The 17,312-nt window shown below is 24.9% G+C and overlaps 2 protein-coding genes across 3 annotated transcripts in view; one reads left to right on the top strand and one right to left on the bottom strand.

The window, feature by feature from the left end:
- LOC126894653 (collagen alpha-2(XI) chain-like) overlaps positions 1 to 9,363 on the top strand; it is a 103,195-nt gene extending 93,832 nt beyond the window's left edge. For both annotated transcript variants that reach the window (XM_050665818.1, XM_050665819.1), the window contains exons 51-55: positions 1,590 to 1,697; positions 1,787 to 2,132; positions 4,954 to 5,138; positions 7,919 to 8,140; positions 8,968 to 9,363. In XM_050665818.1, the coding sequence (XP_050521775.1) occupies positions 1,590 to 1,697; positions 1,787 to 2,132; positions 4,954 to 5,138; positions 7,919 to 8,140; positions 8,968 to 9,111 (1,005 nt within the window). In that variant the 3' untranslated portion in view covers positions 9,112 to 9,363. The remainder of the gene's footprint in view (positions 1 to 1,589; positions 1,698 to 1,786; positions 2,133 to 4,953; positions 5,139 to 7,918; positions 8,141 to 8,967) is intronic.
- Positions 9,364 to 10,073: 710 nt separating this feature from the next.
- LOC126894654 (small RNA 2'-O-methyltransferase) lies at positions 10,074 to 16,770 on the bottom strand. Its single transcript, XM_050665820.1, has 7 exons — positions 16,582 to 16,770; positions 15,061 to 15,213; positions 14,750 to 15,003; positions 14,504 to 14,689; positions 14,292 to 14,442; positions 11,663 to 11,880; positions 10,074 to 11,089 (listed from the first exon to the last, which is right to left on the bottom strand). The coding sequence occupies exons 1-7, from the start codon at positions 16,678 to 16,680 to the stop codon at positions 10,261 to 10,263; spliced, it is 1,890 nt and encodes a 629-aa protein (XP_050521777.1). The 5' UTR covers positions 16,681 to 16,770; the 3' UTR covers positions 10,074 to 10,260.
- Positions 16,771 to 17,312: the final 542 nt, after the last annotated feature.

The following is a 17,312-nucleotide window of genomic DNA, read 5'->3' on the forward strand; positions in this document are numbered from 1 at the left end:
AAAAAATTGTATTGATCCATACATTTTTTAAAAAGTTATAGCACTTTAAAGTAAAAAATGTAAATTATAAAATCGAAAATTTTCACACAAAAATAGCATTCGGTAGCCGTTTTCACCGTGAAGACAAGTCCAGAGGTCAAATTTTTTTTTTTCAAATTAAAGTATATTACGTTAGCTTTAATTTAAGATATATATAAAAGTGTCAGACCTTTCGGAACATTTTCAAAAGTTAAGTTGAAAAAGTTCTACTTTCTATATGCATTTTTTATATTTGAAGCCCCCCCATATATAGGGAAATAGTCTGATTTAAAAAAAAAGTATATCCAATGAAAGATGTATATAAATACTACTTCTCATGAAAAAATTGTATTGATCCATACATTTTTTAAAAAGTTATAGCACTTTAAAGTAAAAAATGTAAATTATAAAATCGAAAATTTTCACACAAAATAGCATTCGGTAGCTGTTTTCACCGTGAAGACAACGTCCAGAGGTCAAATTTTTTTTTTTCAAATTAAAGTACATTACATTAGCTTTAATTTAAGATATATATAAAAGTGTCAGACCTTCCGGAACATTTTCAAAAGTTAAGTTGAAAAAGTTAATTTTTTGTGAAAAAGTTGTCATTTTAAATCCCCCCCTGTGGGCAGAAAAAAGGTCAAATTTACAAAAAAAATATACCAAATTATAGGTAAAGACATCAAGCATCTATATAAAAAAACGATATTTTACATACAAATAGTACAAATACTTTAAATTTAGAAATATATTATATTGGAATTATATGCATTTATAAATTTTGGTTATTTCGAACACTTCATCAGTCAGTACAAACTTTTATTAATTAAATGGAAAATTTAGTAATTTGTTATTACCAGGTGATTTAAGAAGTTTATAAGAGATTACTCCCCCTAAAACGAAAAATATTTCTACACCTATATACAGGTGATCGGTTTATCATTAAAATAAGTACAATATTGAAAAAAAAAATTTTGATTTTTTAAGTTACACATATCTCTTGATTTATCAGCTAATAATTAATTTTTAGGATCATCTCTTATAACTTATAGAAGTAGAAGCTTAATATTTTTAAATAATAACATACATATTTAAATGGCTTAAGTGGATAGTTCAGACAATTTCTTCCTCTAACCGATATATAAAATGATTAAAAAAATGTTTTTTTTATCTAAATATGTAGTTTTTTTTAATAGACAATATTTGAATTAAAACAAATATAGATGTAGGTAGTATACAAAACATAATAATCAAGTAAATATCTATTGTTATGCCTTAATTTTTATTATTAATATTATGAATAACTTATTCTTTAATTAAGTTAATAGATTAATATACAGGGTGTTCAGTAAGTCAGGAAACGGGTTTCTATTGTTCTCATTGTTTGTAACAATAGACTTACTGACTTACTGAACACCCTGTATAGAGTGTTCAATAAGTAATGAAGCGAGTTTCTATTGTTTTCATTTTTGTAATAATTGACCTGATTCCTTACTTACTGAACACTCAGTTTACAAATGTTTAAATAATCAATTGGTAAATTCTTTCCTAAAAATTGACATTAATTATAGGGTCCAATTGGAGTACCTGGAGCTAAAGGAAATGATGGTCCACCAGGAATTCCTGGTGTTGAAGGTTTGACTGGACCTAAAGGAATTGAAGGGGTAGCAGGAAATAAGGTATAGTAATTTAAAGAAAATCATTAGAACTGATTTTATTTGTATTATAATTTTACATATTAAAAACACTATTTTAAATCAATTTTTAGGGTGAACAGGGGCTTCCAGGCCCACCTGGTCCTCCGGGACCACCGGGAGAAGCGCCAATGATTCCACCTGAGTTATCAGGATACCAGCAAAGCTCTTTAGCACGTTGGAGAAGAGAAATTATGAATAACGAAGCCAATAATATAAGTTCAGAATTTTCTAATATTAATAATATCACATTAGGAACAAATGAAAACATTTCCGACGACCCAAAATACATTGATATTGTCAGTTCAATTTACGTAATGAGGCAAGATTTAGAAAGAATTAAAAAACCTATTGGAACCCGAGAAAACCCAGTAATGACATGTAAAGATTTATTTTACGGACATCCCCAATTCAAAGATGGTAAGTTATTGTTTTACTTAACAAATAATTCGTTTTTATAGGAATAAATCAAATCAAATTTTGTCACATTTAGATTATTTATTAATTTGTTTAAAAATTTTCAATTCATTTAGCGCTATTAACTTTTTTTCTTTAGGTAGTCAAATTATTTTTTATTGCTTACTAATAATAATGAATTATCTCTCCCAGTTTTCACAATGACTCTATATGACATTTTTATAATTTGACCTAAATAGCCAGTACCAATAAGATTTGCTAGAGTAATACTAATTACTAGATAAGTCAAAACATACATAAAATCTATTTATGGGATAATTTATAATTTATTATTTCAAATTTATTCTATAATTTATTATAACATTTGATCATCGAAATATTGATAATTAATGTAATATTATCTTTGGTTGTGCTCTAAAATTGTGGTTAGTTGACCGACGTATAATAATTACCACTGTTTTGATAATTTTATTAGAATTTTTTTTATATGTTTGTATAAACAATATACGTAAATTATAAATAATAATGATTTTTATTAACAAGTAACAAAGTAATTTCGCTATTTTATTACGAAAAACTATAAAAAAATGTTTTTACGCTATTTAAAACGCTTTTTCTAAAAACAGTAATTCGCTCCCCAGAGTGTCGACAGAAAGTTGAGTGGAAAATAAGAAGGTTTCGATAGTTGAGCGGAGTGACGAGAAATGATAGGATAAGGAATGAACACATAAGAGTAAAAATAATAGGAGTAGATGGTTGATAAAGTGAGAGAAAATAGGCTAAGATAGTTTAGACACATTATGATGATAGAGAAATCGGAAGCTGAAAGAATGGTTATAAAAATGAACGTTGGAAGAAAAAACAGGAAGAGAAATACTGAAAAAGAAGTGGTTGGATGTAATTAGGAGTCAGATGAGAGCTGTTAGTGTGTGTATTGATGAAGTGGGAGATCGTGTCAGGCTGACGTGTAGGATATGAGTTATGACCCCAATTAGTAGGAATAAAGGCGAGAGAGAAGAAGTATAAACACAAAAGAAGCAGCACACTATAGTAGTGTCATTACAAGTAGTATGCTACTTGCTGCAACTTCTTAAAAAACATTCAGTACCAAGAGAAAAAAATAAATGTGAAGTCATGGTATTAATTCGTGCATTTTAACCCATGAGAAATCTTGTATTGTAGGAATGACCAGTGACGAAGCTTGATACGTGACTATAAGATAATGTTAACTTACTTAAAAAACGTCTAATAGTTTGATTTCATACGTTTAACATATTAAATAAAATATTAACAAATATAAATTTTACAGTAGATATCTATACCATATAACCATTATGTTATTATTTCTTTAAAAAAAAATTTGAGAACATCGTGAGCTAGCATTACTAGGCATTTTAATAAAATTTGTCTTAATTTTTATGACGCAGTGTGCAGGTAGTTTGAAATATGTGAAAATTATCATTTTGCGACGTAGAGATATATCTCTCAGTGTCGTACACTGTCACAAATTGTTATCGTTTTATTTTTACATAGTGTGTTTTTATAACACAAAATTCCAATACATAACGTATAAAATAACATTCGTTTTAAGTATGTTCGATAATATAATTATGCAATTATTGAACAATGGGATTACATATCTCTAGAAAGTCGTCTATAAAAATTATTGAATTATTCCAAAAGCAACATCAACTTCTATTTCCTTAATTATATACTAATTATAATTTTTATGATGTATAATAATTACATTTAGTATGAAATTGATATTCAATAGTTTAGTATTGTAATTTTTACGGAAAATTTATCATAAGTCATAGGTAGTGAAATCATTTTTTTTTTTTTGTAAAAGGCAGCTCCCTCCCTTTTATTATACATATTGAATGGACATTATATCTGCAAAAGTGTCCCTTCAAAGTATTTATAATGAACATTAAAGTCTTATTTTTTTTTTGAAAATGGGGGGCATTTATATTACTTAGCTGTTTGACCTAAAGTATAGGCTGATGCGGTATTATTTAACAATGGTTTATTATGATTACATCAAGTTCATATAATACAATAAATAAAATATAAAACAGAAAAAATGTATCTGTAACGTAACATAAACATATGAATCTTATCGCAATTCTTGTATAGACTTATAATAGAAATTTAGTATATGTGACTAAGGTACTTTGTTGGGTAATTCGTAGCGATGCTTAGTCAGTCACAATCGTAGTTGATGTTGGTGCGTCAGTTGCCGTTGTTTCTGACTATATCAGGTCGCTCAAAGTGCAGCCTTTTGTCGTTCATCGATCGGTATTATTAAAAATCGACATAGCGACGACTCTTAAATGATGGCGACGTTAGACCATATTGATTCCCCCAACGGTTGAGATAGCAAATGTTTTTATATGATGATGGTGTATTGATAGCGGCGGCTTTTGACAAATTTCTATCAGTGCCGCCTCGATACCCAATGATGCCAAAAAACAATTAGAGTAACACATTTATAAAAACACGAAAAACGGTGATTTCGTACACAAAAGTAACATTAAAAATGTCGCCACTGAAAATGACACAAGTCCAAAAGTTTTGAACGTGTTCTTTTAGGTCGAAATCAAGTCTTTTATATTAGCTTGATGTATTTTATCAAGTACTTTTTTTGATAATTTTAGTTTCAACGCTAGTTGCAGTTTATAATCGTTCTTTTACCACTTTGATATTTATATCTGATGTGTTTACATAATTCTACTCTCTGACAATATTACATTTCATAACAGATGTTATAAAGAGATAATATTAATTCTCAAGAAACTATGTTACCAATAAATATACATTTTAGGATGGTATTGGATAGACCCTAACTTGGGAATGCCATTTGATGCTGTATATGTATACTGTAATATGAGCAGCGGAGGTGAAACGTGCGTGTTTCCTGACATCCATTCTAGTCAGATGCCAAACATTCCGTGGCGAAAGGAAGCCGATAAAACAGACTGGTACTCAAACTTAAGAGGTGGTTTTAAAGTAAGTTCTTTATTTTTATTTAATTTCTGGGTTCATAAAGAGCACAGTAAATTTTATTTATTAAATTTAAGAATTCTACTTATCTAAATCTTTTATCGTTTATAGTATAAATTTCAATCATCACATTGTGGTAATTTAAAAATAAATTTTATCTAAAGTTTTCTCCAAACTCAAATATCTGGTCACATCCATGGAAATAATACATTAATAATTAAAACAAAATTCAAACATTAAAAATTTATTTTTTTTATAAAAATATCGAAGTGTAATTTACAAATCTTTCCAGGATTTCCTGTAAGAGTCGCGGTAACGCTGAAAGTTTTTAATTTGAAACGCTTGTAAAAACATCTGAACTAATTACTAATTTTTAATATAGATATTATCATTATTATGAAAAAGTTTGTAATATATTTTAAAGTATAAGATTAAAAAATAATTATATCATAAATAACACCATAAACTAATTTTAATTTAGAGTTTATCAGAACGATAATTTTATATCTTGAAAATCGATACTACTCTTAATCAAGTTTTAATATGAATTATTCAGTATATTACTGTATTATTTTAAAAAAAACAAAATAATTTGCTTTAAAGATAACCTTTATAATTATTTTTGCGTTCAGGTTCCTACGAAAGAAACTAATAATTTTAAAATTCGTACCCTTCCTACGAAAGGGCAGTTGGCCTGTGTAACTAGGTTAATAAGAGAATTATGTTGATATAAAGAGAAATATTACAATATGAATTTTTAATTATCATTCATGAGTTTAAAAATAAATAGTAATGGGCGTCATTTAATTCATTAAATCTCTTGACTCGGTCCTTTTAGATAAGTATTAAGTCGTTCTACAGTTTCTCATCTTATAGACTGTGGAATCCGACCAATCCATTTATTTCACATCCAATTCATGTGCATATATGATGCGATAAGAGCAATCGTTTGGCAATTGCATTAATTCTCTGCTAACCAATCGCCAAATGCGGTAATTAATAAATTCGTTTCGCGAAATGAAAAAATACTAAGCACAATAAACTTATTTTATAATAATGACATAAAAACCAAAAGTAAAAGTGACCCACGGGAGGCCCCATTATCAGCCACACTTGAGTGCGACCACAGATAAATATTACAACTACATAGCCATCTATAAATTAATGTTGAAGCCTAAAAAATATTTTTTTTGTCTTCCTTATCAAAGAGCCCTTTTGTTGCCTATTTTCTGGGCTTCAGAACTCGATGTTAGACATTATAGGGAGTCGTTTATCTAGTTGTAATTTATATCTATAGCGCTGACCACCATCAATACAATATCTTATATACTATATTATTATATGTCACATAATTAAACAACTAAACTAATTTTATGTAAAAAAACACTTTCATTGAAAGCCATTTTGAGTTTTTTTACAATTATTACTTAAATAAAATGTAATAATTAACATTTTTCCTCGTTAACAAAGTGATTTTAAAATTCCAAAATTTATTAAAAGTTATTGAGGAAAAAAGTATTTTTATCAAATAAAAATATTGACACGAATAATATTTGTAATTTCACTATGTTTCATAGATTACATAGATTCATAGATTCATAGCTCGGACCGGCCCTGATTTGCACTGAAAAGTACATTTGGGGCAAATGTCCCAAGCTGCTTCTCTCCCAAGTGACGCGAAAGTCAACGAGTCAAATTTTTTATATCATCTAATAAACTATGAGTAAATCGAGGAACTTAGGAGAGCTTAGCTCAATCCAAAGATTATATAAAATTTAATTAATTTTTATATAAAACAATTTTAGGATGAGGTAAAAATTAATTTAGTTCCTCAAATTACAATTTTACACCATTGGGGTATTATATTTATCAAATCACGATATGCAAATAAATAAATAAAAAGTAGAAATATTTCAAAAAGGGCTATGTTCAGAATATTTTTTTCGAGAGAGGTCCAAAATATGTATTTATATATACAGAGGGTTGGGTTAGGTTTATACAAACAGAGTGATTTTTTAATCATAAATGATGTTTTGTCAGCTATGTCACTAGCAATTATTCGTTCATTTGATGTACAACTTTAAAGTTTCAAATTTTTGAGTTAATATACATGTATGATACACGAGGACTTTCAGATAAAGATAACTAATTGGTTTTTTATGTCGTCGATACTCGCAGATTTATTATTTAGCATCTATTGTCAATGATAGTAAAGTACATTGTAATGAGTTTATAAGTATGCCAACTGTCAATACAAATAGCATATATAATGATAGCCATAATAGACAGTAAACACTCAGTGACGTTGATAGGGTCGTCATAAAAAATCAATTAGATACCTGTAACCTCTTTGTGTATTACACATGTATATTAACTCAAAAATTTGAAACTTTAAAGTTTTATATCTAATGAACGAATTGAGTTATGTTAAAAATTCAAATGCCATTTACTATAGTGTATATATATATATACATTTACTATATAAAATTATTATATAGCTAGTAATTCAAGAATAATATGTAATTAACGGTAACTAAATAAAATAAAGTTTAAATTATTTTTATTCTGTAAGTAATTAATTGGGTTATGATAAAAAAATCACTCGATATATACATATTAGTATATTTTAAAAAATTCGAGGAGGTCTATGGTGCCGGTCCATAGACCTCCCTGATATACGGTGTTGATTTTAAATATAAGCTAAAAGTGAAATTTAAATGGTATTAAAGTTATATTCAAAGCAATTGTTAATATTAATCCTGGCAAATCAATTTTATTAATTGTAGATAACATACGAAGCGGTTGGACCCGTCCAAATGAATTTTCTTCGGCTTTTAAGTCAAAGTAGCTATCAAAATTTTACTTATACGTGTATTAATAGCGCTGCTTGGTTTAACACAAAAACCAACTCATATGACATGGCAATTAAGTTCATGGGAGATAGCCAGGTGATGTTCTCCTCAGAGCTTGGATCTCCAAAAATTGACGTTAGATTTGACGGGTGCAAGGTAAGACAATTAAAATAAAATAAAGATTAGTCGTAAAAAACAACACATTATTGTGTTCATTGGAGTATTTGTTTTATAATGTCAAATCGTTTTGTGATTGAGTTTTTTTGAAGTCTCTAGGAACATGTACAAAATGTTGTCACTTAAACTCTACTAGAAACATATATTGTTTTACAGTGAATTCATGATGTATAAGTGAATTAGAAGTAGTTTTTATATAAAAACTTTCCGTTGTAATTTTTATAAAACTTCGTATTTTACTTTTAAAGCCAAAACATGTTTTAAAAAGTTTAATATGACAAAATTGTGTCATAAATAATACAATTTAAGGTTAAAATAATTTTAACATGACTTTTAAATTCAATGTTGAACAATTGCAAAAACTATTTTTCAACTATAATAGTATACATTTTCTATATTTTTTTATTATAATATAAGGACTTCGTGTTTACTTTCTTATCATTACATATATATATTTAACATAAACAATGGCCTTTAGTTGGATTGGGTAATCATTGGCGGATTTTTAACAATTTTCTTGGGGTTCTAAAGAATATAATTTACTGAACACTGATCAAGATCGTACCTTACATACAATTTATTGTAAAAATATTAATGCCTAGGATTACTGGGCGTAACTAGAGATATTTAAAACCTCTAATGGTAAAAAATATCTTTAGTAGTTTTAGAGCTACAATAAATGGAATATTATTTACTTTAATATTATAGGAAGTTCTATAGTCTTATATAAATTACTTTTTATTAAAAATATCATTATAATGATCATTCTGTTTTCAATAATATATTTAAAAAAATTGTTTTTTTAGACACGAAAATCAAAGAGCGAAACAATTTTTGAAATTCGCACCAATAAACTTAACAGTTTACCACTTACAGACTTCTATCCAATCGATTATGGTTCTCCGCATCAAGCATTTGGATTTGAAGTGGGTCCAGTATGCTTCAAATAGATAATATTTTCAATACCTTGGATTAATTATTGTATAATCATACACTTTAGGAGTATAATCATTCAATATTTATTTTAAATCATAAATAATAGAATTAAAAGTAATTAGTTTACCAAAAAAATTGCTGTATTACGAATTTTATGTTATAGCCATAACTTAAATTTATTAATTTTATCTGTAATAAATAATTATTGTTTTTACGTACACTACTTTAAGAGAAATTTTATACATTAAAAAATAAATTTGAATAAAATAGCATATTCAAGATTTTTTTATAAAAGAGAATATTATACCATAAGGTGTCCACTAACCTTGATGTTTATAAAACAAGTTATTCAAAACTCAAATATAGGTTAACAATAAGATCTATAAAGAAATTATACAAATGTTATATTGCATTATTCATTTTTGAATAAAACTCTTATTATTTGTTTTTTTATAGGACTGGATTAATTCAAAGTTTAAGGTAGCATCTAAAAATATGTATATAAAAATGAAAAAAGTAGAAAGAAATTCAAATCAATTTCATTCAAATATAAAAGTTAGTAATTTTGTTATGCACAACAAGTAACTCATTTTTTCATCTTCTTAAGCAATGATAAATTAATTCTCTTTTCTTATTGTACCATTTAATACATTTTCTAAGAAGTTTGTTTCTTATTTAAACAAATATTTTTAATAAAGTAATAAATAATTACACATTAAATCATCTGAACTTCAAAATAAAATTTTTCTAATTAATCACTTTTTTGAGCTGATCAATAATTAATATGCATAAAATATAATAAAAATAATATATATTTATTTAATATTATGTTAAATTTAAAAAATTCTTTACTAGAAGGGAGCTAAATTTATTTTACCTTTATAAAATTATAAAATATTTTTTTGTCTTCCTACTAATAGTACATAAACCTATTTTTTTTAGTTTTAGCATCAGTGTACAAAACAATACGTTGAAATAAAAAATTATTTGCTTTATTGTAAGATAACACATTAAATTTAATTGTTTATTAAAATATAGAAATACAGCTATAATGTGGCCATAGCAAATACACAGTCTTTAAATATTAATTTTTATATTTTATATAATCAGACATAAAATCAATAGATGTATAAGAATCAAAAAAATTTTTTATTAGAAAAATGTCATTTATTTTCAATAACAGTATCATAAATAACATCATTATTAGAATTGCTATCACACATGTTATCTTCAGAGTACTTCAAAGTTTCATTTTCTTCCAATGTATCTTGTTGACTAAAAATTATTGGATTATTAATAGATACATCATCTAGAATAATACTGTTGTTGCAGCTAGAAGAAAGTTCCATATCTCTATTGTCATTTTCATAAGTGCTATAAAATTTAATATCTTCAGTATTGTTTGACATTAAATTTTCAACAGTAAAATCATGATAAATAGTGTAATCATCTACTGAAATAATTTTATTAAAGCTTGGATCAATTTCTTGGACTACTTTTTTATTGTCTTCAATAATTAATGTATCTTCATTTTCAATACTTTTATTATTTTCAACATTTTGGTATAATGGACAAACGTCAATTAAAAAACTATTGTTGCAGCTTGTTGAAAGTTCCATGTCTAATTCATCATTTTTTTCTTTATTAGCTATCTCATAAATACTTGAATTAGAAAATTTATCATCATAGTGATTTTGATTACTTTTTATACAATTATTTGAACTTAAATGTTTGATCATAGGAGTGGAAAAACAGAGATCTGGATTACCAAAATTAATACTATTTGAACTATTCCATTCTTCCTCTTCTTCACAGTATTCATCTTTAGAATTAATATCATTATCAGTTGGATAATAATCAAGTGAATTTTGACTTATATCATCGTCTACCTCTGTACTATTGTAATCTGAATATGTATTTGAAATTGGTTTTACCAAAATCCATTCATTAAAGTCATTCTTTTTTATTTCATAATATTTACTTATAATTATTCTGAAAAATTTTATGTTTATTAAAAATAAGCAAATGAAGTATTATTTTAAAATGTAATTAATAAACAAGTTATTATATCATAGTTGAAAAAATTTGTTTTTCCTCAACTATTTGTAATAATATTACAATTATATTACATTCTTTACATATTAATTTTCAGAAAATCAATAAGCAAAATATATTGAAATTCCTAAAATTAATAACATAATTTTTAAATTATTATTTATATTTGTATTATGTGAATTATAATAAATTTATAATACCTTCAGCAGTTTAAATCATAAAAAAAAAAAAATTAGAAATTTAAAGAATATATTTTTATTTAGATACTTTTATTGGTATGTTTCATAATTTATAAAAGCTTATTTGAGTGCTTATAATGATAATTTTAGCCCCTGAGCCTTAATTATTACTATGTTCTAAGAAACAAAGTTTTTGGATGACCAAAATATTTTTTATGTTAAAGTAAGTAAATTTGTTTAAAAAATATATATTGAACTTAGATTGTACTCAAATGTTTTGTACTATTTGCAAAAAGTATTTATTATTAAAAGTAGTTATAAAATAACTAACTGAAGATCTTCCACTGTAGAACAGTAAGTAGAAACAAATGGCATAACATTATTCAATGGTAATTCCAAATTACCATTCACTAAAAATTCCTTGTTTAAAGTAGCATTTCCAATACATTTTCTTAATTCTTCAAAAATTATTTGTTGATATCTATTGTTATCATTTTTATTATTGAATGGATAATTAACTCGTCTTAACAACTTATAAGGTGTACTTCCCTGAAACATTAATAATAATTTAAACTAAAAACTTAAAAGTAAAAAAAAGATCAAAATTTCCATTAGAAAATTAAGCTTTAAGTTCAAAATAATATATTATTAATGTTATTTATTAAAATTAAATAAAAGAAATTAAAACTTCAAAATACAAAATTTATTAATTTATATTATTGTTTATTTTTAGCTTCGATGCGAAGCTGAGAAGGTATTGGTTTTACTAAGATGTGTTTTTTTTTTTGTGTCTGTTACCACTTTTTCTCAGCTCTCACCGAACCGATTTCTTTCAATGATACGTCAAAAGATCACAAATCGTATCTAGTCGAAGACATTACCCTTAAAAATTGAAAAAAATTCCCTCGTTCCCCGTAAAAGGGGGAAACCTCCAAAAAAATTACAAATTTAAAAATCGCTAATTTTCGAAATTTTTTCAATTTTTTTTACTTAAAAGTGCCATAACTTTTTCAAAAATAAACATATCAATATAATTCTTTTTTATATAGATGCATAATATCATTACCTTTCATTTGGTATATTTTTTTCATAAATTTAACCCTTAACCTGCCCACAAGGGGGGATTTAAAATGACAACTTTTTCACAAAAAATTAATTTTTTTAACTTAAATTTTGAAAATGTTCCGGAAGGTCTGACACTTTTATATATATCTTAAATTAAAGCTAATGTAATATGCTTTATCATGAAAAAAAAAAATTTCGGACTTTATCTTATCTTCATGGTGAAAATGGCTACCGAATGCTATTTTTGTGTGAAAATTTTCGATTTTGTATTTTCCATTTTTAACTTTATTATGCTATAACTTTTTGAAAAATGTATGAATCATTACAATTTTTTTATGAGAAGTAGTATTTATATAGATCTTTCATTCGACATACTGTTTTTTTAAATCGGACCATTTCCCTAAATACAGGGGGGATTCAAAACATAAAAATGCATATAGAAAGTAGAACTTTTTCAACGTAACTTTTGAAAGTGTTCCGGAAGGTCTGACACTTTTATATATATCTTAAATTAAAGCTAATGTAATATACTTTATAATGGTAAAAAAAAATTTCGGACTTTATTTTATCTTCATGGTGAAAACAGACATTAAACTTAATAAAAAAAATACGATTTTTGTAAAAAAATTCTTTTTTATATTTTTAACTTTATAATGCTATAACTTCTCGAAAGATGTATGGATCAATATAATTCTTTTTTTTGTAGATGCATGATGTCTTTACCTATCATTTGGTATATTTTTTTTATAAATCTGACTTTTTACCTGCCTACAGGGGGGGATTCAAAATGACAACTTTTTCACAAAAAATTGACTTTTTCAACTTAAATTTTGAAAGTGTTCCGGAAAGTCTGACACTTTTATATATATCTTAAATTAAAGCTAATGTAATATACTTTATCATGGAAAAAAAAAATTTCGGACTTTATTTTATCTTCAAGGTGAAAATGGCTACCAAATGCTATTATTGTGTGAAAATTCTCAATTTTATTTTTTACATTTTTAACATTATAATGCTATAACTTATTGAAAAGTGTATTGATCAATATAATTTTTTTATGGGAAATACTATTTTCTAATAATCTCTTTTTTATTCTACATACTTTGTCTTAATCAGGATATTAATAAGGAACTAGCAGTTTATGAAGCTTTTGGAATAATCCACCAATTTTTTAAAATTAAACACTATCTAAAGATTTGCATCGAAGCGTTTTTTTTTGATAGTGATTTTAATCACTGTCAGATATCATTATACTTGATCCAACTATGCCACGTCACCACTGTGCCGCGACCCCCCTGTGCTGGGTTTTTAATATATTAAACATTATAACTTATATAAAAAGAAAAATTATATTTATGAAAAATTACAATAAGGTTTTAAAAATAATAAAATATGAAAAATGACAGCACTAGTTTGAAGATTTTACTAAAAAGTAACTAAAATATCAAATATTTTATAAATATTCATAATGGATCACAATGTTTTGACAAATCTAACTTTTAATCCAGCAAATATTTTGTTACTCTTTTTTAAAAAAGATTTTAAAAATTCTTAGACTTTGTAAAAGTTGTATTTTTTATTATTTGTTTTTAATAAGTAAAAAGAAATAAAACTTTTTTTTTCAAAACTTTAAAATAGCTATTTTTTTTTTTGCAAAAGAATAGCTTTTTAAAAAGTTAAAAAAAATTTTAATTAAAAAATAAATTTTGTTTTTCTTTATCATTAAAAAAAATTAATAAAAAATATGATTTTAACATAGTCAAAAACTAAAAATTATTTAAAGAAAAAAAATAACGTAAAATATTTACTATATTAAAAGTTTTTAGATTTGTCAAAACATAATGGGCTAGTCAGTACATTACAAAATAATTACTATTTTAAAAAAATAAACTTACAGTTTGTAAAATGTTTATATCTTGCATATTTTTACGATAAAAAGTTACCATTTGACTGCAATGCCCGAAATTTTTTGAATTTAGAGGAGGAGGACCTATACCATCTATTTGAAAGGTATACTCGGGGTACCTTGAAACAATGTTCTGAATCCTGAAATTATTTTACAAATTTATAAAAAATACAAATTTTGTAAAACAAATGTATTTATTACCAATCACTAAATTGTTTTCTATTCCATTCAAATTTGTGATCATAATGTCTAAATTGACTAGTAGAGTTAGGAAATAAAATATTATACTCTACGTTAGGAGTTGTAAAAATTGCTAATTTAGGCTTAATAAATTCAAAAACTGTAAATGGTACTGCCTCTAAAATTTCAGCATAAAGATGCTCAATCCTAAAAAAAATGTATAAAAATGACTCATTTTACTTAACATTTTATGTAGAAATAAATTACAGTTCTATGCAAATTACAGCATCAGCTCCTAAAAGTCTATCATCTAAATCTGATATACTTCCATGATAAATATCAACTGTCAAAGGATTTTTTTTTTCATTCATACAAAAATAATCATAATTTGTAGGTATTACTTTATTTTGATTTATTTCTAATGTAAAATCATCTATATCTACAAGTATGATATGTTCAAGACCAACAATAGACTTCAGATGTTTGAACATACCCATCTCAGAACAACCAAAATCAATCACCTAAAAAAAAACTTAGATTTAATACTTTACTAGTCAAATTAAAAATTAGAATCATACTTTTTTTATAGAATTTTGCCAAAAAGAATGTTCAAGAATTTCTTGTACTGCCATGTATCTTTGAACATACATAGGTGGAATGAAACGTAATCCATATTCATCTAATGTAGAAATGCATGTATCTTGATTTATCAATTTAAATAATTTTTCTTCCTAAAAAAAAAAGAATTTACAAAATTAAAAAAATACATTAAAAATAATGTTAAGATAAAATCATCTTTTTTTTAAAATCATTTTTACAAAACACTAAAAAATTTCATTAAATTCAGATCCACCAAATTGAAAATAAAAATAAATAAAGTAAAAACCTATTTTATTACTTTCACCTTCAATATGGCAAATATCAACCTTTTCGTTGTATTAGTATACTAATAATGACTAAGTAAGTCAAATACCTTATTGCAGTGAGAGGTAAAAATTTGCTTTTATCATCCTATTTTATAACTAATTAAAAATCATTTTTTATTTAGTTTTTAAAACTTATTTAAACACGTATTTAATTCAGTTCTAAAATAAAAAAAACTGAATATGGAAATTAATAGTTATTGTTAACTTTTAACTACATATTTTAGGTCGGAATTTAACTGTACTTAAATAATGAGCTAATAAAATACAATTAGATTACAGGATGATCGGTTTATCATAAACCACTACTTGCAAAATAAATACAATATTGGAAAAAAAATTTTTTTTTTAATTACATATATTTTTTGATTGATCTTTTAATAATTATTTTTTTAAATCATGCCTTATGACTTAAAGGGGCATAAACTTTATTTTTTTAATGGCAACATACTTATTTAAGAAGCTTATAAAATAGAAAATAATCTAATTAAGAAAATGACTGGCCGATAACAACTTTTGGACCAATATTTCAGATATTATTAACAATGCAAAGTATCGACTGGAGGTAATGAGTAGGTGCTACTATTTTTATCACAAGTCATTTAAAGTATATATCCCTTTAAGTTATAAAGGATGATTAAAAAAAGTAATTATTAACTGATAAATCAAAAAATATATGTATTTAAAAAAAAAAAAAAATTAATTTTTTTTTTAATATTGTATTTATTTTGAAAGTAATTAAGTGGTTTATGATAAACTAAGTAGTTTATAAGTACCCCTAAATACATCCAAAATGACGAGAAAACCATTAAAATTCAACATTTGTATTGGTTAAAAATAAATTATAATTTAAAATATTTAGTTAAAACTTGAAAACTAATCAAACATAAAAATATTTATTTTGACTGAAATAAGTTCTGTAAAATTTCTAAATTTTTAAATTATATTGTTCAATAATCATCAATAAAATAATAACAAGCAAACATATATCGTCAGACTAATTTAAGGAAGATCAATAAGTTAATAGGAGGCTGTGGTTGTATTTAAAATAGGAAAGTAAGTTAACTAAAGTTTAATTAATCTAAATAACAAATTAATTATATAATAAATTTGCTATTTATTTTGTAACTTGTACTTTATATTCTAATTTTTACATGTGATACATATTTTAATTACTTTTTTCTGGCGCTTTTTTAAACAGTATTGAACTAAGTACTTGAAATATTCAAATGTTTCGATACCAACAGACAAAATGAAAAATTGTAACACTAACATATTGAATAATATTAGAAAATATATTAAAATAATTGATATTTTAAATTTAACGACATATTATAATTTATCACCAAACAAAAATATTTAAAACAGTAAAGTACGCATGAGTTGTGTACTATTGATAACTGTTATCAAAAGAGAATTTCGATAATACGAATATTACAAAAGCTAAATAAGTGATGAATTTCCATGTTAAATCCAAAACTTCAATAAATTTTACTTTAATAACAAACTTACACTATTTAGAGAAAAAACAGTTTACTTATTTTGGATTTAGTACTAAGTGTATATACTAAATAAATATTTATTTATTTATTTATTTAATAATAACTTATGAAACTATCCTTTTTACATAAATATAGCGTGTAATGTAAAAATTGATGTTCATATAACTAAACAATCATACAATTATATAATTATAATTATATGAATAAAACTAAAAACAAATACATTATATATGATATAACAAATAACTATAAAACTATAATAAAAAATTGTATAACTCTGTACCCATAAAAGTTGGTCAACAAGATATATCTCCTTCTTTTTCCTCACCTTATTGCTAACTACTTGGGATCGGTAACCTTTATCCACAACTTCCACTTGACTTGAATAAAAAAATATTTATTTAC

Source organism: Daktulosphaira vitifoliae, unplaced genomic scaffold (assembly GCF_025091365.1).
Source record: "Daktulosphaira vitifoliae isolate Bord-2020 unplaced genomic scaffold, ASM2509136v1 Scaffold_1, whole genome shotgun sequence".
NCBI classification, from domain to species: domain Eukaryota; kingdom Metazoa; phylum Arthropoda; class Insecta; order Hemiptera; family Phylloxeridae; genus Daktulosphaira; species Daktulosphaira vitifoliae.